General features: G+C 44.5%; 1 protein-coding gene across 4 annotated transcripts in view; it reads left to right on the top strand.

Moving 5' to 3' along the window:
- Positions 1 to 437: 437 nt before the first annotated feature.
- Positions 438 to 25,278, top strand: part of Scube2 (signal peptide, CUB domain and EGF like domain containing 2) — a 79,173-nt gene continuing 54,332 nt past the window's right edge. For all 4 annotated transcript variants that reach the window (XM_070035276.1, XM_070035275.1, XM_070035274.1 and 1 more), the window contains exons 1-5: positions 438 to 555; positions 2,159 to 2,281; positions 13,751 to 13,876; positions 20,062 to 20,196; positions 22,995 to 23,120. In XM_070035276.1, coding sequence (XP_069891377.1) covers positions 438 to 555; positions 2,159 to 2,281; positions 13,751 to 13,876; positions 20,062 to 20,196; positions 22,995 to 23,120 — 628 coding nt within the window. The remainder of the gene's footprint in view (positions 556 to 2,158; positions 2,282 to 13,750; positions 13,877 to 20,061; positions 20,197 to 22,994; positions 23,121 to 25,278) is intronic.

Raw genomic sequence — 25,278 nt, 5'->3', positions numbered from 1 at the left:
TCCGGTGCTTGGGGACCACGCAGGATACACTGGCTGTCCCATGACGGGGGTGGGGGGGGGTATTTCAGGCTAGCAGGACGGCTGGTCTGTACCCGAGGGGGGACTGGGTCAAGTTGTAGGGCAGAGCAAGCGGGCGGAGCGCCCGGGGCGGGGTGCGGGGGGCCGCGGGGGGCCGCAGGGTGACAGGAGCCCCCTCAGGGCCACGGCGGCCGCGCCCCCTCCGCCCGGGACGGGGAGGGGCAGGGCGGGCGGGGCGGCACTGCCTCGACCCGGGAGGACCGTGTGAAAATGAGGCTGGGGCTCAGGGGGCGGGCGGGGCCCGGCCGGGGGTGTCAGAGCGCGGCGGGCAGGGCGCCCGCACTCACCTCCCCGCGCCGCCGCCGCCGCGCCCGCCCGCGCTCCGCCGCCTCTGCCCGCCGGCCCGCGCCGCGTCTTCCATGGGGGTCGCGGGCCGCGGTCGTCCCGGGGCGGCCCGGGCGCTGCTGCTGCTGCTGCCGCTGCTGCTGGCGGCCGCCGTCCCGCCGCGCCGGGGCCGCGCCTCCGGGCCGCCCGAGGGTGAGTGACCGCCCGCGGGGAGCGCACCTGGCACCGGGCGAGGGCGCGCGCGTGCCGGGAAGGGCGCCCGGCTCCCCTGGCGGGGTCCCCCGAACCCGCGGGGTGGGAGCGGGGGCGGGGGAAGGGTGGCGCGGAAACTTACGGGACCCCCTGCCACCCCCCCCCGGGCCCACGCCCTCCGTCCAGGCCGAGGCGCCACCATCCTTGAGGCCAAAGGCCGAGGGGGCCGGAGCCCCGCGGCCCCGCCGGGCGCCCTGCGCGGGTGACAGCTCCCGCCCGGCCCCCGCCGTCTGGGGACCCCCCGGGGAAAGCCAGCAGGTCTGGGGGTCCAGGGGCCTCGCGGTATAGGTTCCATTGTGTAGATGGGGAAACTGAGGGCTGAGCTGGGGTACATCCGCCAGACCCTGGCAACTTTGCCCCTTCTTTACCGGCGGGGGGGGGGGGGCGGGAAGTTCTGGTAGCTTCCTCTGCTCCCAAACTCCTGTCTGCTCAATGTCCTTAGGCGGCCACCAGCCTGAGTTGTCAGCGGCCCGAGTTCGGAACTCGGGACGACCTGCCCTGACTTGACTTGCAATACTTAAAAGTCTTTTGTTTTAGTGAACATGGCGGAGTGGTGTCAACTCGGGAAATGCTTTTGTCCAGGCAGGTTTCCAGGTTGTGAGGATGGGCAGGAGTGGGCATGGCAGGGGGAGACACTATGCCTGCTCCGTACCATCTCAGCTGAAGATGGTGTTTGCACAGAGCCCCAGGCCATCTTTACCTCCCATTCCCATAAACCAAAGAAAGCTGAGAGTCAGACACTTGGCTTCAGACACTTGGCTTTCAGATTTCCCCCCCACCTCCTCCTCTTCTTCTCTTCCTCCTCCTGCTGTCCTCCTCCTCCTCCTCTTCTTCTCTTCCTCCTCCTGATGTCCTCCTCCTCCTCCTCCTGCTGTCCTCCTCCTCCTCCTCCTCCTCCTTCTCCTCCTGTTCCTCCTCCTCCTCCTCCTCCTCCTCCTCCTCCTCCTCCTCCTCCTCCTCCTCCTCCTCCTCCTCCTCCTCCTCCTCCTCCTGTTCCTCCTCCTCCTCCTGTTCCTCCTGTTCCTCCTCCTCCTCCCCCTCCTCCTTCATCTGGGTCTTCCTCCCTTTTTCAGGCATGAACTCTATTCTCATGTGCCAGGCACTGTACTGGCTTGACATCAAAGGCATGAGCCAATCTGTTGTAAAGACATTGTCTAGTGAAGAGTAGACAGCGACAACCTTGAAGGATATGTGCTAGGAAAGGAGAAAGCTAGATGACAACACCTCTCCTATCCAGTGTGTGTGTGGGGGGTGGTGGTGGTGATGGTGGTGGTGGTAAGTCCTGGTAGATTCCCAGGAAGAAGTGATGGGAGCTGAGTCTTGAAAGCCAATTGGCAATGGTAGGGGTAATTCCACTTAGGGGCAACAAGCTATACCCTGAAAAGGGTTTGGACAAGGTACGGTTCAGCTTAGGATTCCCAAACAATTTAGTTTATGAAGAGTAAAATGGGGTGAGCTGGTTGGAGATGAACTGGAGAGGGTCAAAGCCAGATCATACACAGCTTGGGCACCACACCAAGTGCTTTGCCATGCTCTCTTGCAGATGTAGATGAGTGTGCCCAAGGGCTGGATGACTGCCACGCCGACGCTCTGTGTCAGAACACCCCCTCCTCTTACAAGTGCTCCTGCAAGCCCGGCTACCAAGGGGAGGGCAGGCAGTGTGAGGGTAAGTGACCTGGGGACCAAGGAAGCTCCCCAAATCCACCAGCTCTATGGTGATGGCTTATGCTGGTGAAAGGGTTGCTCTCACTGCCAAATCCTATCACTTGCTCTGAAGTATAGTCCGTATCCTTAAAGGACAAGCAACATAGGTCTTCTCCAGAACTGACCATATAGTTTTATCTGGTTATGTGATGTCCTTTTGTCTAGCTTCTGGAAAGGAAAAAAGATGTTTTTCATATCTTTTTCTCCCATTCAGTTTGGGGGCAGAAATGGCCATCTCATCAGGAGAGTTCTGCCTGAGTAGCTGATCCTGTGTTTCTGGCATAGCTTACACACCAACCCTGGAGACTGAGGGCTGCAGTCCTGATTTCCCCTGAAGCTCTGGAGGCTCTATCCTTGTCCATAGCTTTGGGACGTTTGACATTTAGAGCTACCTGCCTCATTTGAGCTGCACGTTTCCTCTGGAAAGATACGTATAGAGGGCCACTCTAGTCCTTAGTGCTCCAGATCTGGGAGCCCCAAGTCTGGATACGGTCCACTAAGTATCAACTCAGTGTTTGAATCTGTTCAAAATTGGCTGGAGACTAGGCACTCATAGGAGGAAGTTGATCAAGGAAACCATAGGACATGGAGTCAATTCCATCACTCATTTTACAGATAGTAGACACTATGCCCAAGGAGATTTGTGGCCATGGTCATACATGTAACTTGCAGAAAGTCAGGTGTCTCTGTCCCAGTTTGACCCCAACTCTCTATCTCCTTTCACATTTGTAGAAGCCAACAGCTGGCTTTCTTGTGCTACAAGAAGTTTAAAATGGATGAGGTGCATTAAACTGATCTCTGTAGCTTCTTCTTGCCTCGGACCTGCCCCTGACCAGCATGCTGGTAGTCCCTTTCACTCCAGCAGGTTTTAAGCTCTTTACAACTTGGGCTTACTTCTGGTGAGAATTGCTCTGAATACTTTCAGAACCTAAACATACATAGAGAGTAAGAAAGTTCCATCCAAGTACTTTGAAAAACACATTAACTTCTTTAGACAGGAGGGAAACTTAATAGATGCCTATTTTGGGGCTGTTTAATAACCTAGTGTTTATGCCTATCTACTATTTCATCTTGTGGCCTCAGCGTTATGAAGTTCTTGGTATTGGAACAGAGTGTAATGTCTAGTGGTGTCTGCTATGTGGTAGAAACTTCTATTCTTATTTTTCATTATTATTTTTGGTAGTTGTGGGTTGGAACTCAGGGCTTCATGTTTGTTAGGAAAGTGTTCTATCCCTGATTCAATAGGGCATCTGCTTCACCCCCTACCCCGCACTTTTTTAAATGCTGGTCCTAGGACTTGAATTCAGTGCCTGGGCTCTGGCGCTGTCTTTCAGCTTCTTTTGGTCAAAGTTAGCACTCTGGCTTTTTGTTGTTGTTGATGTTAGGTTGGTAGAGATAAGAATCCTTTTCTGCTTGGCTGAGCTGCTACGGTGCCCCTCCCAATCTTATCCCCCCATGTAGTTTAGGATGGTAAGTACACACTATTATGCCTAATTGTGGAGTAAGACAAGGGCTTATAAACTTTTCTGCCCAGGCTGGCCTTGAACCTTGATCCTCCCATTCTCAGCCTTCCAAGTAGCTAGGATTACAGGTGTGAGCCACTGGTGTCTAGTTTTTTGTTTGTTTTTAAATAAATGGCTATGCACTGGGTGCTGGTGGCTCATATTTATAATCCTAACTGAGAAGGAGGCTGAGAACTGAGGATCTCAGTTCTGTGGGATTCTTATCTCCAATTAACCACCAAAAAGCCAGAACTGTAGCTACAGCTCAAGTGGTAGAGTATACCCTTGAGCAAAAAAATCTCAGAGCAACCAGGCCCTGAGTTCAATACCTCTCTCTCTCTCTCTCTCTCTCTCTCTCTCTCTCTCTCTCACACACACACACACACACACACACACGCACACACACACACACGCGCGCACACACACACACAATGACTATGCAAGATGAGCTCAATCACTTGTACTTTGTCTCAATGTCTTTTACAAACAAATGCAAAAGTCTACAAGCAAAATATCTAGGTACGTGTTGTGTAGTTGACTACATAGATGGGTCACTGTCAGGTTTTTTGTACTTTGCAGTAATGGCTCACCCTCCTCAGTCCCATCTCCTTGTCTTCCTAGCACAGCTGAGACAGTTGGGATTTTTTTTTTTTTTTTTTTTTTTTTGGGTCCGGTCGTGGGGCCTGAACTCTGGGCCTGGGCGCTGTCCCTCAGCTCTTCAGCTCAAGGCTAGCGCTCTACCACTTGAGCCACAACACCACTTCCGGCTTTTTTCTTTTTGCTTATGTGGTGTTGAGGAATCGAACCCAGGGCCTCAGGCATGCAAGGCAAGCACTCTACCACTGAGCCATCTTCCCAGCCCCAACAGTTGGGATTTTTGTTTGTTTTTGAAATGGGGGTCTCACTAGGTTGCACAGGCTGATTTTAAGCTTCTGAATTCAAGGGATCTTCCAACTTCACCCTTCCAAGTGTTGGGGACTACAGGAGTGTGCCACTGCACCTGGCTTAAAAAGGCCAATCTCTCCTGTATTCCCTCAGTGCCCACAGCCTTTGTACATGCTAGGCAGGTGATTTGCCACTGAATGACACTTCTTAGGATTAAAAAATAAACTTTATTAGAAAAATAATTGAGGACTAAAGGAAAATATAAGCAGCAAATATGAAGAGATTATGGGAGGATAACATGTGAGTTTGCATCCTAGGGTAGGGAAAAGACACTCCTTGGGAAATCATTCAGGAAGCTCTGCTTTCTGCCGGAGGAGCACAGCTCCTGCCTGTCCATCGGGAGAGCCGTGCTCCTGGTCAGGTTCGCAGCCAGTGGGGTTGGTAGTTCTTCTGGAAACCCTTTTGTTTTGAAAGCCAAGTTCACATTTCTCTAGAGACGGATAGGCAGTCATATTTCCACACACCCTTGCTTTGTCTTTTTGGTCTCTCTCTCTCCCTCCCCCTCTCTTTCCCTCCCTTCCCCCTCCTCTCTCTCTACTAGAACTCATATTTACTGGTACTCAGATTGAAGACAAAAGAATTTAATCTCTTTTTTTTTCTTTTGGACACAGGTTCTGCCTATATAGCTCAGGTTCATCTTGAACACACAATCTTCCCATCTCAGCCTCCCAATTGCTGAGATTACATGCCTATACCACCTGGCAAAAATTCACTTAAAAAAAATTGGAGGGCTGGGAAGGTGGCTCAGTGGTAGAGGGCTTGCCTTGCATGCATGAGGCCCTGGCTTTGATTCCTCAGCACCACATAAGCAAAAAGAAAAAAGCTGGAGTGGCGCTGTGGCTCAAGTGGTAGAGCGCTAGCCTTGAGCTGAAGAGCTGAGGGACAGCACCCAGAGCCAGAGTACAGGCCCCACGACCAGACCCAAAAAATAAAAAATAAAAAATATAAAAATATAAAAATATAAAAAATTGGATATTTCATGTCTCCAGTTGCTGAAGTCAACTTTGGGGATACAAAGCTATGTCGCTGATTTCTTTTAGATAAAATTTGTAAACAATGTTGACTGACAACTGTCAAGAGTTTCCTCAGTCTGAGCCCTTGAATTTGGTATAGTACAAATAAAATGGAATTGTTACAGTCAAAAAGTCTATTATTTAAAATAACAATTGATATAAAAACAAAACAAAAATTGCTCTTATTTATTTAAATTTGTTTAAAAAGAATGTATGATGGTTGTCATAAAAGTCAAAGTGCAAAAATGTGTAAGAGAAAAAACTAAAGAGTCTCTTATCCCTTTATCCACAGTTACTCACTGTTAGCAACAAATGTACATGCTTTGTAAGGTCATTTTCAGCTGAACTCTAGAAGAATTTGCCTTCTGAATACTCATATTAACCTAGTGAGGAAGGATCTGCGTTTGGATTTCTTGCTATAGGAATTTAGTAAAAGAAGTTTAATTCCAAGCAGGAGGAAATGAAAATTGTGAAGATTCAAACACACAAGTCCTTTTTCTGTGTTTCTTAGCTTAGTAATTTTTTTAATTTTTATCTTTTTTTTTTGTGTGTGCTGGTCCTGGGGCTTGAACTCAAGGTCTGGGTGCTGTCCCTGAGCTTTTTTGCTCAAGGCTAGCACTCCACCATTTGGGCCACAGTTCCATTTCTGGTTTTCTGGTGATTAATTGGAGATAGGAGTCTCACAGATTTTCTTGACCAACCTGGCTCTTGAACCATAATCCTCAGATCCTCTTGAATAGCTAGGATTACAAGCGTGAGCCACCAGCACCTAGCAGTTTATTAATTTTTGAGCCTCTGAGACCCAACCTGTGGTATCCTTTGTTGTGATTATTATTGTCAGTGTCACTGAACACTTAAGTTCAAGGATGGGAACTGGATTTGCCCAGAGTGACCAAGAGGTTTTTTTTGTGTGTGTATGTGTTGGTCGTGGGACTTGAACTCTGGGCCTGGGTGCTGTCCCTGAGCTCTTCAGCTTAAGGCATGTTTTCTACCACTTGAGCCACAGTGCCACTTCCAGTTTTCTGGTGGTTAACTGGAGATAAGAGTCTCACGGACTTTCCTGCTCAGGTTGGCTTTGAACCATGATCTTCAGAACTCAGCCTCCTCAGTAGCAAGGATTACAGGCATGAGCCACTGGCTCCTGGCCTAAGTATGGTTGGTTTTTGTTTGTTTGTTTGTTTGTTTTGGTCGGTTGTGGGGCTTGAACTCTGGGCTTGGATGCTGTCCCTGAGCTCTTCAGCTCAAGGTAAGTGCCCTACCACTTGAGCCACAGCGCCACTTCCATGACCAAGAATTTTATCCTCCAAAAATCTTCTACCATAATTTAGAGAAATGAAAGTATGGGCTCTGAAATGGTAGTTTTAAAAATAATGTGATTTAGAAGTGGTATTAGGTAAAATATTTTTTTTTAAAGTGAGCATTGCTTGTATCCTAGATTTTGAGAGGAACTCAGTGGTCAACATTCATGTATGTTTTTATTTGTTTTTTGGGTTTTTTTGGGGGGTCCGGTCATGGGGCCTGAACTCTGGGCCTGGGCACTGTCCCTCAGCTCTTCAGCTCAAGGCTAGCACTCTACCACTTGAGCCACAGCACCACTTCCAGCTTTTTTCTTTTTGCTTATGTGGTGCTGAGGAATCGAACCCAGGGCCTCAGGCATGCAAGGCAAGCGCTCTACCACTGAGCCACCTTCCCAGCCCCCATATGTCTTTATTTGTAGGTTTAAGGTCTGAATCAAGTTTAATAAAGATGAATATAAACTTGGCCTTGGTATAAGGAGCTGTATGTTTTCATTTTAAAAATTACTTTTTATTTTGGAGTAATTGTAGACTTCTGAAAAGTTGCAAAAGCAATGTGGAGTTCAAAAATGCTCTTACCTCATCTTACCCTTAGGTATTAGCTAACAAAACCACAGTAGAGTTACCAAAACCAGAATATTAACATTGGCACAATATTATTAATAAGACTATAAACACTGTTCAAATCTCATCAGTTTTTTTGTGATGTGCTTCTGTTCCAGAATCCAATCTGAGGTCCACATTGAATTCAGCTGTCATGTCTCTTCTGTCTGCTTCAGTCTTTCCCTGTCTTTCGTGACGTCTACCCCTTTCAGGAGTTCTGCTTAATTACCTTAGGGTTCTCATGACCCAAATTGACCTAAGAGAGAATCTTTTGTTTTCTCAGGATATGATGGAGGTCATGCATTTTTTGCTAAGAGTACCATAGAAGCACCATTGTGTCCTCTTCAGTGTACCACATCAGGGGTACATGATGTCACCATGACCCATTCCTGGTGATGCTCACCTTCATCTTCTGGTTCACATGGGGTCCACTGGGTTATTTTTTATTTTTTCACCTTTACAATGAAAGTATATTTGGGGGAGGATAATTTGAGATCATGCCAATATCCCATTTCCCCTAATATCCTCACCTATTAATGTTAGTATCCAACTGTGCATTTTACCCACAACAATTATTGAGGAGAATTTTGAATTCCCATCACTCCTTCTACATCTATTATTTAGGATTCTTTTTTTTTTTTTTTTTTTTTTTTGGTCCAGTCATGGGCCTGAACTCTGGGCCTGGGCACTGTGCCTCAGCTCTTCAGCTCAAGGCTAGCGCTCTACCACTTGAGCCACAGCACCACTTCTGGCTTTTTCCCCCTGCTTATGTGGTGCAGAGGAATCGAACCCAAGGCCTCATGCATGCAAGGCAAGCGCTCTACCACTGAGCCACCTATTTGGGATTCTTCTGGAAGGAAGATTTGTACCTTTTCATTCATCCATCTTCTCATTTCTTCCACTATACACTCATGGTATTAGAGTGTTAGTTTTATTATATCTATCTCTTTTTTGTGGTACCAAGGCATCATTATTTACTTTTTAAATTGTTCCAAATTTTAGCCATTAGGAGCTCTTTCCTGTTGTCATTCTAACATTCTCTCTCTCTCTCTCTCTCTCTCTCTCTCTCTCTCTCTCTCTCTCTCTCTCTCTCTCTCTCTCTCTCTCTGTATTTGCTGATTCTGGGATTTGAACTCAGGCCCTGGGCACTCTCACTTAGCATGCCACTTGAGACACAGCTCCACTTCTGGCTTTTTGATGGTTAATTAAGAGTCTCATAGACTTTTCTACTCAGGCTGGCTTTGAACCTTGGTTCTCAGCTCTCAGTGTTGTAAGTAGCTGGGATTATAGGTGTCAGCCACCAGTGCTGGCTCGGACATCTTTCTTTCTTTCTTTCTTCCTTTCTTTCTTTCTTTCTTTCTTTCTTTCTTTCTTTCTTTCTTTCTTTCTTTCTTTCTTTCTTTCTTTCTTTCTTTCTTCCTTTCTTTCTTTCTTTCTTTTTCTTTCTTTCTTTCTTTCTTTCTTTCTTTTTCTTTTTAAAAAAGTCCTGATTTTCTGCTATCATAAGATAGATGCTCTAGGAACAAAATTTCTGTTCTCTGGCCCTGAAGTAGAAATGTACTTAACCATTTCTCCAATGAGTTTTTTTCCTTTGATGGAAAATGAAAATGATATAGAAACCAAGATCTGATGTTTGTTGTTCTCACTGCTACTGGGGAGGGGGGTGTCATTGTTCTTAGTCCATCTGGTGCACAGAGCTAGGAAATACACATATACATGCACACTAACACACATATATGCATCTATATTTTCTTTATTCCATCTGTACATGTATATATCACACAAGTTACACAAATACTTTGAATGTTATATCAGTACCACAAGATTCATTATAACATGACCTTTTGCTTATTCAGAATTCCTTTCTCCAACAGTGAGAAACCTGGCTCTCATAACTGCCTTTTGCTCAATCCTAATATACATCACATTTTTGCAAAATTACTGATCCATAATTCCTGGCAGGTTTACTAGCTATAGTGTGGTACTTTTGGGCTGCAGTTAATGTATGGCATGCAGCTATTTTTACCTTTTGTTTTTGACATCCAGTCAAGATGTTGTTATTTTGTTATTTAGCTTAGCATTTTTCTTTCCCATCCTCTTCAGTGTGGTTATGTTATTAATTCATAGTACATTCAGTTAATTTATTTTTTTTTCTTGAATTTTATTTTTTATTTTATTTTTGGTCCGGTCTTGGGGCCTGAACTCTGGGCCTGGGCGCTGTCCCTCAGCAATTCAGCTCAAGGCTAGTGCTCTACCACTTGAGTCACAGCACCACTTCCAGCTTTTTTCTTTTTTGCTTATGTGGTGCTGAGGAATTGAACCCAGGGCCTCAGGCATGCAAGGCAAGCGCTCTACCACTGAGCCATCTTCCCAGCCCTTGAATTTTATTTTTTATTCCCTGTCATCCCCTCATTCCTACATCCTTCTTGGTTATTTGTGTATATATGTATGTATAGGTATATGTGTGTGTATGTGTGTGTGTGTGTGTGTGTGTGTGTGCATGTGTGTAAAACATCACCATAGTGCTAAGTCTAACTAAACAAAGAGGTATGCTCAAGAAAGTATGACTCCCTTCTTCCTAACCCTGTTCCTAGGTCTTCCTCTTTCTACCCCTCTTCCTGCAGAGGAATCGAACCCAGGGCCTCAAGCATGCAAGGCAAGCACTCTACCACTGAGCTACCTTCCCAGCCCAGGTCTTTTCTGTTTATGTGCTGTTGAGGAATCGAACCCAGGGCCTCACGCATGTGAGGCAAGCACTTTACCGCTGAGCCACCTTCTCAGCCCCCTTCCTTTATTTCGTTTGTACAACTTTTCTATTGCACAACTTGCAAACCGTAGAATTTCCCAGTTTTAAGTGTATAAATCAATGATTTCTAGTATCATCTCTAGTTTTCAAATATTTTCCTCATCTCAATAAGATCCGCCTTGCACATGCACATTCTTAGCCCCAGGTAACCAGGAATCTACTTCCTATATATATTTATTTCATCTGTTCTGGATATTTCAGATACATGTAACTTAATAATATGTGATATTTTGCATTTAGATTCCTTCACAAAAAATGTCAGTACTGTCAGGCATGGGTGGCTCACGCCTGTAATCCTAGCTACTCAGGAGACTGAGATCTGAGGATCATGGTTCAAAAAGCCAGCCCAGGCAAGGAAAGTCCATGAGACTCTTATCTCCAATAAACCACCAGAAAGCCAGACATGGCGCAGTGGCTCAAGTGGTAGAGCACTAGCCTTGAGCTGAAAGCTGAGGGACAGTGCCCAGGCCCAGAGTTCAAGTCCCACAACTGACAAAAAAGAAAAAAGAAAAAAGGAATGTCAGTACTGGAGCTTAAACTCAGGGCCTGGACACAGTCCAGAGTTAGATAGATTCTGCAGGACAAACAAGCAAGTGTGATGGTAATCCCAGCTAAACAGAAGGATCTAAGGCCATCCCTGAGCAAAAGTTTGGGACCCTACCTAAAGAATAAAGCAAAAAGGGCTGGGGATGTGGCTCAGGTAGTAGAGTGCTTTCCTAGCCAGTACAAGATCCTGAGTTCAGACCCTAGTACCACCAAAAAATAAGTTAAATAAAAACCATTTCGATATGGTCCAGCAATTCTACTTCTTGGTATATACCTCAAAAGAATTGGCAGGAGAGTTTTGATGAGATTTATTTTTGTAATTTTTTATTGGTTTGTATTAGTTATACAGGGTGGGATTACATCTCCATACATGTTTACACTGTATTCCAATCCATTTCACTCTTGAGATATTTTTAAACCCTGATTTGTAACACAACAGCCAAAAGGGAAGGAAACTGAAGTATCCATCTAATGGATAAATAGGTAAACAAGATGTTGCAAGTATGGATAATGGAATAATACTTATCCTTCAAAGAGAAGAAAATCTGGGGGGACTGGAAAGGTGCATGCCTATAAACCTAACTACTTAGGAGGGAGAGGCAGGAAGATCAAGGCCCCAGGCTGGGTGGGTAGAAGCTCAAGATTATCTGGAAAACAAACTAAAAAGACTGTGTGTGGGGATGCATAGCTCAAATAATAGAGCACTTGCCTAGCAAGTATAAGCCTCTGAGTTCAAACTCTAGTACTGTCTCTCATAACCACAAACAAAAAAGGAAATCTGAGCATATGCTACAATATGAATGAATCTTAAAGATATCTTGCTAAGTCAAATAAGCCAGTCACAAAAAATATAGTAAGTGTATATACCATATAATTTTTAGTCAAAATTAAAGGGAGGGGAAGTAGAATGCTTGTTGCTAAGGGACTGGAGAAGGTAAAATAAAAAGTTGTACTATGTATCAGCTAAGAAAGCATTTCAGTTTTACAAGATGAAGAGTTCAGGGGATAAACTGTGATGATGATTGCACACAATCATGAATGATTTAATAATACTGAACTGTGCACCGAAAAACAAAAGAAAATGACCAATTCTTTCCCCAAACCAACTGCATCATTTTTTCATTCCTATGAACAATGTATGAGGTCCTCATTTATACTCATTGGTTATTGTCTGTCTTTATTATAATTCTAATGATTATGAAAGGTATCTACATCTATCTATCTATCTATCTATCTATCTATCTATCTATCTATCTATCTATCTATCTATCTATCTAAAACTTTTTGCCAGTCCTGGGGCTTGAACTCAGGGCCTGGGTGCTATTTCTGAGCTTTGGTGTTCAAGGACAGTACTCTACTGAGGCACAGTACCACTTGCATTTTTTTTCCAAGTAGTTTGTTGGAGATAAGAGTCTCATGGAACTTCCTGCACCAGCTGGCTTTGAATCACAATCCTCAGCTCTCAGACTCCTGAGTAGCTAGGATTACAGGCTTGAGCCACTAGCATCCTGCTCATTGTAATATTTATTAGAATTTCCCTAACGACTAATGATGTTGAGCATTTTCTCCTTGTGCTCATTAGTCATTTGCATAGTACTTTTGGTAAACTATGTAAATCTCTTGTCCACTTTAAAATCAAATTGTTTGTCTTCTTAGTTTTGAATTTTAAGAGTTCTTTGTAAGTCCTTTATAAGGTATATGACTTGCAAATATTTTCTGCCAATCAGTGGCTTATCTTTGTTTCCTTAATGATGTCCTTGAAGTATAAATGTTCTAAATTTTGATAAAGCACATTAAATTTATGGATTGTGTGTTTGGTATTGTAATGAAAAAATCTTTACCAAGGTCTCAGAGACTTCTCTATTATATTTTTTTCTTAAAAACTTTCTAGTTTTAGCTCTTCTATTTAGGACTCTGGTCTAGGGCTAAAGTCATCTTATTGAATACAGATATTCAATTATCCCAGCATCATTTGTTGAAAAGACTATTATTTCTTCCAATGAATTGCCCTAGCACTTTTGTCTAAAAGCAAGTGACCATAAATAAAAGGTTTAAGAGCTCAGAGTAGAGTGCTTGCCTAGCATGTGCAAGGCCTGGGATTCAATCCCCAGCACTGCAAGAAAACAAAACCAAATAAACAAAAGGCTTATTTCTGCACTCTCAGTTCTGGTTCATTCATCTATATGTGTCTTTATTACCCTGCCCACTCTCTTGGTAAGTACAGCTTTCTAGTAAGTTAAATTTCTCCAAGTATGTCCCCCCAAATTATTTTGGCTCTTCTGAGTAATTTGTATTCCCCTATAAATTATAGTTTGTCAAGTTCTGGAAAAAACATGCTGAATTAGTGTGTTTTCATATCCTTTATACAACTTTTTTTTTGCACATTATGGTATTTTTCATATAATACTTTGTCCCATAAGTGAATTGCTCTACATCAGTTTATAGAGACTTTTCTCATTCTATTTTTTTTTTTTTACAACTGCATAGTACTCCATCAAGTATATATCTTACATCTATTCAACTACTTTTCTATGTAGAGGATTTTAGGTTGTTTCCAGTAGTTTGTAATTTCAAACAATCCAGCCATGAATATCCTTTTGTATATTTGTTTCCTCTTTTGAGGTGCATTCTGAGATGTGGGACAGCTGGCTAAAAGGCAAATGCATGTATCTCCCAAAGAAATAGTACCCATCTCCTGGTTTACCTCTGTTCTGTTCTCAGACATTGATGAATGTGAAAATGAATTCAACGGAGGCTGTGTCCACGATTGCTTGAATATTCCCGGCAATTACCGCTGCACTTGCTTTGATGGTTTCATGTTGGCTCATGATGGTCATAACTGTCTGGGTAAGAGAAACATTTGGAAATAATACTTTCTTTACCCACTCCCTAGCATACCTACCTCTTTATTTCCTTTGATGAATTATTTATTTATTTTTTTGTCAGTTGTGGGGCTTGAACTTTGGGCCTGGGTGCTGTCCCTAAGCTCTTCAGCTCAAGGTGAGCACTCTACCACTTGAGCCACAGCGCCACTTCTGGTTTTTCTGGAGGTTAATTGGAGATAAGAGTCTTATAGACTTTCCTGCCTGGGCTGGCTTTGAACCGAGATCCTCAGATCTCAGCCTCCTGAGTAGCTAGGATTACAGGCGTGAGCCACGGCACCTGGCTTAAATTTTATTCTTTAGGTAGTCGCCATTTAACAAAGCAGTTTATGAATACAATGCATGTTGGGCAGTGTCACCCATTTTTGATGTAATCTTATGAAGAAGATAAGAGGATTTAAGATTTTGGCTCCCTGGCACTCAAACTACTCTGGCTGGGGCAGACTACTCCTGGACCACTCAGGAAGCTGAGGCAGAAGGATCATATGTTTGAGGCTAACTTGAGTTATACAGAGATTCTGTCTCAAAAATCTAACAAAAAGAAATCAGATTACCAGATAGGGAAACTAGAATTTACATAAATCCTTCATCAGTGTAAGGAGAAGAATGAACATCACCAATCATCTACTATTTATTGAATTTCTAGCATTAACTTTTCACTATTTAGATATTAGGTCTTTTTTTTATTTTTATTTTTTTTTATTTTTATTTTAACAGTCGTGGGGCCTGAACTCTGGGCCTGGGCGTTGTCCCTCAGCTCTTCAGCTCAAGGCTAGCGCTCTACCACTTGAGCCACAGCGCCACTTCCGGCTTTTTTCTTTTTGCTTATGTGGTGCTGAGGAATCGAACCCAGGGCCTCGAGCATGCAAGGCAAGCGCTCTACCACTGAGCCACCTTCCCAGCCCTAGATATTAGGTCTTGTGTTTGAAAGGGTCTTGAGTTACAACCATTTGTTTAATGCTATCGGTGTCTTTATTCTGAAATCAGATAGAACTTCTTGTCTTAAAGCCTCAAGATGTGTGCTTGGGTCATAGCCAGATTGATCCCCCTCTTCTTTCTTGAAAAAGAAAATCAAACAGAAACTTTCCATGAATATCCTCCTGGATTCCACAGAAACAGAAACATCTGTTAGAGTTGGAGTTCCCGTCCCTGAATTAGAGACCGTGAGGAGAATTATTTTCATTAATTCCTTATGTGAGGAATCAAACAGAGCTTAGAAACAGCAAGCAGCTGGCAGGGGTTGAGTGTTGGATAGTCTTAGAGGATGAAGCATACCTGAAAGAAGCAGGTATCTCTTTCTTTTTCTCTCTCTCCCTCCCTTCTCCCCTCTCTCCTTTCTCCCTCCTTCCCCTCCTTTCCCCCTTTCTCTCTCTTTCCCTCCATCCTTCCTCTTCCCTCTTTCCTTTCCTGCCTTCCTTCCCTCCCTCCCTCCTTCCTTCTTTCCTTTTCCTGTCTGTCTGTCTGTCCAGCATGGAAGGCCCTAGAAAAGTCCAGACAGAACTTGTGATCCAAGTGGTTGGGCTTGGAATGGGGGAGGGAAGTGTTTCCACTTGGGACTCAACCCTTTGTGACCTTCTGCTCACTTCATTATCACCTGGAGCTCCTCCCAGGTATAATGCTGTCCTTTCCTATCTGGGTTTTCTAAGAGAGGTCATGTTGTGGATGAACAGGTAATGTGGCCTCTCAAGCTTGCAGCTGTCAATAGGCTTTGATTCATGGCTAGGGGAGCAACAACCCCCTCTTCAGACTTGCTATGCAATCGGACCATAAAACACACACACACACACACACACACACACACACACACACACACACACACACTAAAGGACAATCTTTTTTTTTTTCTTTTGTCGGTTGTGGGGCTTGAACTCTGGGCCTGGGTGCTGTCCTAAGCTCTTCAGCTTAAGGATAACACTCTACCACTAGAGCCACAGAGCCAATTTCTGGCTTTGTTGGTTTGATTATTTGTTTTTGCCAGTCCTAGGGCTTTGACTCAGGGCCTGGGCACTGTCCCTGAGTTTCTTTTGCTCAAGGCTAGCATTCCACCACTTGAGTCACATGTCACTTCCAGCTTTTTCTGTTTATGTGGTACTGAAGAATCAGATCCAGGGTTTCATGCATGCTAGGCAAGCACTCTACTACTAAGCCAGATTCCCAGCCTGCTTTTTCTGTTCATGTGTTACTGAGGAATTGAACCCAGGGCTTCATGGGTGCCAGGAAAGCACTCTACCACTAAGCCACATTCCCAATCCTAAGAGATAATCTTGAGAGTTGAAATAAATGGCGATGAACTGGGTGCTAATGGCTCATGCCTGTAATCCTAGCTACTCCAGCCTTGGCAGGAAAATTGGTGAGACTCATCTCCAATTATCCACTAAAAAGGCAGAGGTGGGGCTGTGGTTCAAGAGCACCAGCCTTGAGCACAAAAGCTCAGGGACAGTGTCCAGGCTCTGAGTTTAAGCCCCAGGACCAGCACACACACACACACACACACACACACACACACACACACACACACACACACACACACACACACACACACACACACACACACACACACACACACACACACACACACACACACACACACACACACACACACACACACACACACACACACACACACACACACACACACACACACACACACACACACACACAAATGGCGATGAATTAAATTCAGACAGTTTCTTGGGAGTGTGTGACATGGTTACTTGTTGTTATTGTTTTGTTTTGATTGCCAATTTCAGGGGAAATTTCCCTTTTGTTTGTCAGCAGTGGTGTTTTGAGGATTCATATCTGACAGTAGAAGGGTGACCACAGTGGCACGTGATCCACAGTCTGAGGGAAAGTGTGAGCCAGGCCTGGTTGGGTTTTGTGAGTAAGGACCTCCTCAGAAATCCAGAAGTCTAGATCCTTTTCTTGCCTTATAATAGATAGCACAGACATTTCAGCATGATATCTCTGTCTTCCCTCCTTGGGGCCTCTTGGTGGATTCAGTGGCAAAAAGTTGCCTTGCATAGACCCTGAGCAATCACTGTGCATGCCTGTATGTATTTCTTAAAAGGAAGGCATGAGAAGATGAAGTCCATTTGGAAAAGCAGGACTAGCTATTCAGACTGGAAGGGCTGGCACCTTCTGTGGCAGGAAAGAAGCTCCTCAGAGGTAGCAGCTTCCTTGTCTCTACCTGGTTGGTCCCCTAGCCTCATATTATCCCCAAGTAGATCGACAAGAATATGAAATACAAACACCATTCAGTTCTGGCACTATACCCAGGTGCTCCGAGGTTCTGAATGCCTGCAGAACTGGGAAACCAAAGCAGCATTTCCATGTAGCCCACCCCACTGGCTTGCTTCCTGCTTATGGAGGGTCTGAGAGGTCATCACAGCCATTTGGCTTTGTAGCCGTGATTCTCAACGCCAGCCACACATGAGAATCACCTGAGGTTTCAACAAACATAGTTGGCCTCACCCAAGCCTAGTTATATCCATAGCTCTGGAGGAGGCCTCCAGGCACCAGAACAAATGTTGACAGGGCTGAAAATCTTTGTTTTGGGATCTAGAGAAAGTCACCAGTCTGGTGATACAGATCTGTGAATGTGAACACACACTATTGTATTTACTCAATTTACTCGATCATGGTGTGTCTGTCACGCAGCTTATGTGTCTGATACACATTGCTAGCTGGGTGTTAGTGACTCATGCCTGTAATCCTAATTGCTCAGGAGGTTGAGATCTGAGGATTGTGGTTCAAAGCCAGTCTGGACAGAAAAGTCCATGATAATTTCCAATTAACCACCAAAAATCTGGAAATGGAGCTCTGGCTCAAGTGGTAGAGTACTAGCCTTGAGCAGAAAAGCTCAGTGACAGTGCCCAGGCTCTGAATTCAGTTAAGCCCCAGGACAGGGGAGCACTTATACCTGTATGTGTGTGCATGCACACACACACACATATTACTGATTGCTCTGGAGAAAAGACATAAGTTATATGAGGGGCATGGGTGTTGTGACTCACAGCCAGTCTAGGATGTAACATTCAGGGAAACAGATCTTTCCTGCTCACCTTGTGTCTTCCCAATGGAACAACATCTAGGCCAGGTGCAGCCAGAGCACCCACTGGAACGCTCTTCCTTCGCCCTTTGGCATAGACAAAGGTGAGTTTGTTAGGCTGTAGGGGATGGCTGGAGTCCCATCAGTTTAGGCAAACATCTGCTCCGTAGTGTGGGAGGATGAATGCCTGTAAGATCTGAGACTTGAAACCAGATAACAGATATTTAAATGTGATTTTTCTGGTTATAGATACACCCAGGAGCTAGTGATAGCACGTGAGAAATTAGGTTAGAGAAAATCAATTGCTTAAAAAAAAATCTCCTTAAGCCTTTGTGAGATCTGAGACTCTTCTGGAAGTTTCTTCTTTGTTTCTGGTGATCTACATTCTCCTGCTTGTTTATTCATGCCTTGACCAGATCATGAGGATCTGCTGTGTTCTGGAGATTTGCAAATTACAAGAAAAATTCCTGTTCACAAGAAGTTTGTCATCTAGTGGAGATGGCAAGGTGAAGTGTGTATCATCAGTACAGCTGTGCACATCGTAACTTGTGGTATCACAAGATCCACTAAGCCAGCCTAGCTTGGGTGGCAAGAGCTGGTCAGGAGAGCTTTCCTCCATCCTTGCCTTTCTGACAGCTCCTGCCTTGGCACTCTGGGACTCCTGTTGTCTTCCCTACCTCCTCTGTACCCCCGATACTTTTCCCAAATTCTTCCTCTGGCCATCTCCTTTCTCTGCTTCCCCACATTCATGTTTTTGTCTCTTTCATCTACAGCCACAACTCTCTTATTTTACTTTTGTGCCAGTACTGGGGTTTGGACTCAGGACTTCAAGGAACACTTAAGCTTTTCTTGCTCATGGCTAATGCCCTACCACTTGAGCCATGCCTCCAATTCCTATGACATCCACTTTTTTTTTTTTTTTGGCAAGTCATGGACCTTAAACTTAGGGACTGGGCTATTTCCCTGAGCTTCTCTATGCTCCAAGCTAGAGCTCTACCACTTGAGCCACAGCACCACTTCCTAGCTTTCATTTCTTATGGCATCTGCCAAGTAAATGGCTTTAAATGCCGTTTATGCTGCTCCCCTGCCCTCTCTTTTCTCTTTGTTGGCTGTTCCCAGCCTTGAATTGCAGGATGTCAGCCTTGCGGGGAAGAGGCCCTCACCTCTCCTCCCCACTTCTGTATCAACATGGTCTACCCTGCATTTCTTTTTCTAGAAGGTCTCAATGTCAACTTTCCATCTTCTTAGGAGCCATGAAACATGACATGGGCCCTGTCCACACTTAGATTTCGATAGAAGTCTGCCTTCCTGGCAAACCTTACCAGCCAATCTGTGCGGCACCAGGCCAGTACTGATTGTGGGGCTGTTTCAGGTACATATGTGCAGCTGGGCTCTCGGGCTTTCCCTCTTCCCTTTCCCTGTGCCCTGACTTTCCCAAAGTGAGGGCCTGAATATATCAACTCTGCTTGCAGTGTTTCCCAGCTGCCTCCCAAATTAAGAAGGGATTCTTTGCCTGGAACTCAAAGATCCCCATGTGTGACTTCAGTCTATCTTTCCAGCTGTATGTCTCCTGACTTTTCCTTTGTGTTCCCTCTGCTCCAGCCAAATGAGATGACTCACTGCTATCTGAGTATGCTCCCCGCTCCTATGAGAGAGCTTGTGCTCACCCCTCTGCCTGCTAGCTCACCTCCGCTGTTTTATAATTGAAGAACTCCAAGGGGCCCATCTTTTATCAGCTTTCCCAGAAATCGATGCTGATATCACGCAGTCAGATGTGACTTCCCTATCACCCACCTTTCACCTCATCTCACAATCATTTGGATATTGTCTTTTTTCCTCTTGTGTAGGGCATGCTCATGGAGGGGGTGGTTGTATCTTGGCCAGCTCACACTGTGCTTTGTAAAGTGAAGGTGGTCCATCCGTGTTACTGAACTGATAGTCTTGTATCTCTGCCAGAGAACTTTGATTTAGAGATTTTTTTTTTGTCATTCAAGGGCCTGAAAGTTGGGGTGGGTGGTGGAAAGGTTTAGCAGGAGTCCCAGTTTCAGGGTTAGTCAGGGTGTTTACACTAGCTGTACGAACGAATCCTCTTCTCCTTCCAGACGTGGACGAGTGCTTGGAGAACAATGGTGGCTGCCAGCACACCTGTGTCAATGTCATGGGGAGCTATGAGTGTCGCTGCAAGGAGGGCTTTTTCCTGAGTGACAATCAGCACACGTGCATTCACCGCTTGGAAGGTACCTGGGCTGTGGGGGATGGGCGGTGGACGGAGCTGCATCTGTGAGCTGCCCTCCCCTTCCACGCTCACATAATGACTTCAGCAGGGAAGTGGGGTATCTGGAAAGTCTGGAGGCCAGGGGACAAATCCAGACCCTGCTGCTGAGAAACTTCATTTTTTTCCTCACCTGGAGTGCTGCTAGGTCCTTGCAAGTGTTTGCACTCTCTGATCTAATTCTTTAAATAGAGTACATTTCAAACTTGACTAGATGTTTCTGGAGAAATAGGATGGAGGATCTGCCAAAGTTTTTTCAGAGGGCGCTGAAAACTACAGCCCTGGTAGGCCTGTCCCTGGCTCTGTGGGCGAGGGTCGGGAGGGGGAAACTGGCCACGTGTTGCTCTTTCTTCAGCCCTGAGCTAGTTCTGGCCTTTCTCTGTTTTGCACTTTTGAACTCAAGTCTTTGGGCTGAGGGAGGAGGGAGGACCCCCATTCTCCCTCAGCTGGGCTTCCTGTGCTGTGGTTTCTTTCATCTGTGTCACTATGTACATGCAGTCCTCTGCAAATGGGCAGAAAACCCTTCGAATGGCCTCCCTTTCATTCTCTTTCCTTTGAGGTCATATCTTTTTTTTTTTTTTTTAATTCTTTTTACTTTGTTGCAGTCTTGGAAAGAAGAGACATTAGGGCAGGTGGCCAATCGTTATTTTTAACTGAATGTCATCCTTTTAATAATTCTCTGCCCTTTTAAAGCCACAGAGCCACATGGTGGTAATGGTATTTCTTTGGGGATGCATCTGCATGTTCTTTTGTTTTGCTTTGTTTTTTGGACAAGTGACCTAAGTGCTAGACTATTATGTTTTTTTTTTTAAAGCATGTGCTTTGTATTCATTCCTATTACTTAAGCTTGGGATCATTTTAAGTTCTACTATTTAATCGAAAATTCATAGATTCAGTGTTTATCATGGTTTTAGTGACTTTTTGAGGATTTCTTCAGGGAAGATTATTTTCTGAGACTGATGGTAGATCCCTTACCCCTAAATTAGCATGCTTGCTTGCATATAAGAAGTATCAGAGAAGCCACCAGAGGTCAGCTGGTTTGATGGTTGTAATCATGACAAGTATGTTCATTCTCAGCATTTGGGGGACCAAGAGTCATGTGTAACAGCTCTAATTACCCAGATTTCTTATCTTCTGCTAGGTGTGGCTCTTGATAGAGTGGTGGTTAGGTCTCATTTCCTGCCTGGTTCTCTGGACTCTGGCGTATACCAAAGTCTTTTCTGAAGCAGGCAGAACAGAGGTGGAAATGACTTAAGTTGCCAGTGGCAGAGGGTGACCTGAATCTCAGGGAATCTCTCCTTCTGGTTGCTCTAAGCTCTATGGCAAGTATCTCTGTCTTTCTTTTCCCATGGCTGGAGAGAGAGGAGAGGACTTGTAGATAAAGTCACTGTTTGAACCTCCCACTGTGGACCTTACCCACTCACTGAGCAGCTTGTAGAGATTCACATTCTCTGTTAGCTTTGTATTCCAGATCCCTGGCTCAGGGCTTTACCCCCTCCCATCAGCCCCTATACTGATTAGAGACCCAGGCTCCTTAGACAGAGGCAAATACCAGTTCCTGCAAGCTGTGTTTTCTAAATTTTCTACAATTCAGACATTCTTGGATCCCCTGAAGAGTATTTAAAATGAACATATTCGTCTGGAGCTAAAACCAAAATCCAAGAATTTAAGTGTGGTCTGGAAGTTTTATTCTGTGATTTTCTGCTATGATTCAACCTGACTGCTTGGCAAATTCATGTTAGTGTGAGCTACCAGAGTACTGCAGTTTTTAAGGGTGATCCCTTCTGTACCAGGATGTTAGTTCTTCAAATCTAACAACCCATAGAGTGTGCGTGAGACATCTTCCATCTTCATGTATTAAGTTCTTAGGGAATTGTGATAAAATATATTAAAATCCATAGTTGGTACTCTAAAATTGGTTACAAGAAGTGGATGCCAACAGGCATTATAAAAATTATTTATTAAGCATCCTTCAATATAGGGGATCATAATAACTGATTCTGAGGAAAGCTCAAGCCATTGATTTTTTAAAAACCTTCAGAGATCTCAGAGCCGATGAAGGAACTGTGTGTTTTCACCCATGTAATAGGTGTAGGCTTGAGACAAGCCAATCACTCTCAGCCTGGCTTTGTTCCTATTCATGGGCACCCAGGCTCTCAAAATGAGCATTCCACTTTGGTTTTGTCTGCTCTGAGAATATTTAGATGGTGTACACTGCCCTGCCCAAGTAATGATGAAGGTGTCAGGGTGGTGAGAAAGATGTTGTACTCACCTTCAAAGTATGGGTAGAGTAGAGGTGAAGAGAAAGTTGACAGTTTTTGGAAAAAGACCTTCAAGAGAAGATAATGTGAAAAGGTTGGGAATCTCCATCCTTCTCTTGGTAAATTTGCTTAGAGGGATTCTCCTTTTCTCTTTAGATTCTTGAGCAGTGAATGAATAAAGATATGGAAAACACAAAAGTCTTGGGCCCCTGCTTCTGGGACCAGCAGACTCTGACCCCATAGCAAGCATGGAGCTCCCATGTATTGGAAAGGCTCTCTACTCTTTGGGATAGTTGAGGCATCATAACTTTTGAGTGATACAAGAAATATTTCTTGTCTCTGTTAATTAACCTATCTCAATTTAATGACATGTTCTTTTAAAACATGAAGCTGATGGGGACCTAATAGGACAGCTGTGGGCCCTACCCTACTGTTGGCAGTTCCCCTGCAGCTCAGGATTCGACTACAGCCTGGTCATCTGCTGCATGCTGCTGTTTTGCAGAGGGCCTGAGCTGCATGAATAAGGATCACGGCTGTAGTCACATCTGCAAGGAGGCCCCAAAGGGCAGTGTTGCCTGCGAGTGTAGACCTGGTTTTGAGCTGGCTAAGAACCAGAGAGACTGCATCTGTAAGTATAGACTGGTGCTCAGTTGCACTGGGGACAGCATACCCCAGGGACTGCCTTCCACAGAAACACCACCACAGGGCACAGCAGTGGCCTCAGAGAAGGCATCTGGCATGAGAACTGTCCTCCACCCAGTGCTTACTTTGCTGCTGCAGGGAGATGTTTTAAAAGGAATTAAGTGGGGGTAGGGAGATGGGGGAGAAGAGTGGATAGTTGAGAGGGTGGAATGCCACCAAAGGATGACATATGCGTGTACAGAAATATCACAGTACCATAATATGCATTGTACAATAATTTGTGTAGTAATATTCATTGATACTTTCTATTTATCAGTGCTGGGGCTTAAACTTAGAGTCTTGCACATGCTATATACTTATTCTAGCATTGAGCTACATACCTTGCCCAGTAATTAAACATTTTAAAAGGAACCAATTAGAAGGAAATGTAATTCAGGAGTAGTATATGAATACTGGGAAGATAAAATTTACTTATCTCTGAGTAAAATCTAATTTCTTCATCTGGAAATCATAGGTACTTGGCTGCCTGATCTCTGCTTCTTTTCTAAGCCTATCTTCCCTCTTTTCCCCAAACACTGAATTCCTTGTCTTTGGGGAGCACCCTATGTCCTTGCTTCGGAGCCTTTCCTGCTTTCCTAGCTTGGTGACCTTTACTTAGCCTTCTAGCTAATGATGATAAGGGTTATAGCTACCTTTTCTGAAGCATTTATTATGTGCCAAAGGCTTGTCTCAAGATGTACCATGTCCCCTTTAGTTCTTATAAACATCACCCTGTGAGCTAAGTATCCTTATTCTAATTTTCAGCTAAGAAAATGGTGGAAAAGGCAAAGCAACATGATCACATTGGGAGAAAGTAGCAAACCAGTATTCTACTCTAGGCCATGCCAAACTCTAACTGCCTCATCACAACACTGCACTGCCTCAGAAACCTCTTTGTGGCCTCAACTGGGGCAGCCACTTTGTGTTTTGGCCCCTAACATAGTTTATCCCTTAGTCATGGATGACACTCTGAGGTAGACTGTGTAATTGAAAGTCTGATTTTTTTTTTTTTGGTTGGTCGTGGGGCCTGAACTCTGGGCCTGGGCCCTGTCCCTCAACTCTTCAGCTCAAGGCCAGTGCCTATCACTTGAGCCATACCACCACTTCTGGTTTTCTGAGTGGTTTATTGGAGATAAGAGTCTCACGGCCTTTCCTGCCCAGGCTGGCTTTGAACCATGATCTTCCGATCTCAGCCTCCCGAGTAGCTAGGATTACAGGTGCCTGGCTGAAAGTGCTTCTATGAGAAGTTCCATGTCAGGAACTTTATCTTTGCCTCTCTGTCTTTGCCTAATGTCTACTGTTCAATGTCTACTTGCTCAATGAATGGCTGAATGGAGGTGTACACAGAATTCACTTAGCTGCCACACAACAGTGGTAACAAAAACCCAATGGGTAACAAGAAACCACTGGCAATGAATGGTTTTTCTAAGCACACATTTATACCAGAGGATTTCCCTTTAGGATCTCTTCCTAAAGCCAAGGCCTGACACTCCTGCACTGTGCTGGAACTCCTCCTTTCCAAGTGAGGCTGTCTCCCAGAGTTTCAATAGGGCTAAGCAGAGCACAGATACTTCTTCTGCCTTCAGACCTTGAAAGGAGAGCCCAGGCTTTCCTAAGACTGACTTGTAGAGCAAGACTTTTAGAACTTTAGTTTTCCAGTTGCTACAGGTAGAATATTTATAAGTTATGATTATTTTTGATTTTTGTTCTGGTACTGGGACTTGAACTCAGGGCCTGGGCACTGTTCCTTACCTTTTTTTCCCTCAAGGATAGTGCTCTACCATTTGAGCCACAGCTCTACGTCCAGATTTTTGGTGATTAACTAGAGGTAAGAGTCTCCCAGACTTTTCTTCCCTGGGCTGGTTTCAAGCCATGATTTTCATATCTCAGTCTTCTGAGGAGCTAGGATTGCAGGCATGAGCCACCAGTGCCTGGCACAGGTTATTATTTTTGTTTAGAAAATTAAATGTTTTAAAGATATTATTGCTTAAATAATCTTGTTGTCATAATTGAAGAATTAAAAAGAAAAACAAAGGTGAATCATATCACATAACCAGCTATTCTGATTTTTTTCACATTCCTATTTAGTTGCCATTCATGCATAT

Source organism: Dipodomys merriami, unplaced genomic scaffold (genome assembly GCF_024711535.1).
Source record: "Dipodomys merriami isolate MVZ:Mamm:240054 unplaced genomic scaffold, mDipMer1.0.p SCAF_25, whole genome shotgun sequence".
Lineage (NCBI taxonomy): Eukaryota > Metazoa > Chordata > Mammalia > Rodentia > Heteromyidae > Dipodomys > Dipodomys merriami.
The sequence above is the reverse complement of the archived record's forward strand: the minus strand, read 5'-3'. Positions and strand labels throughout refer to the sequence as shown.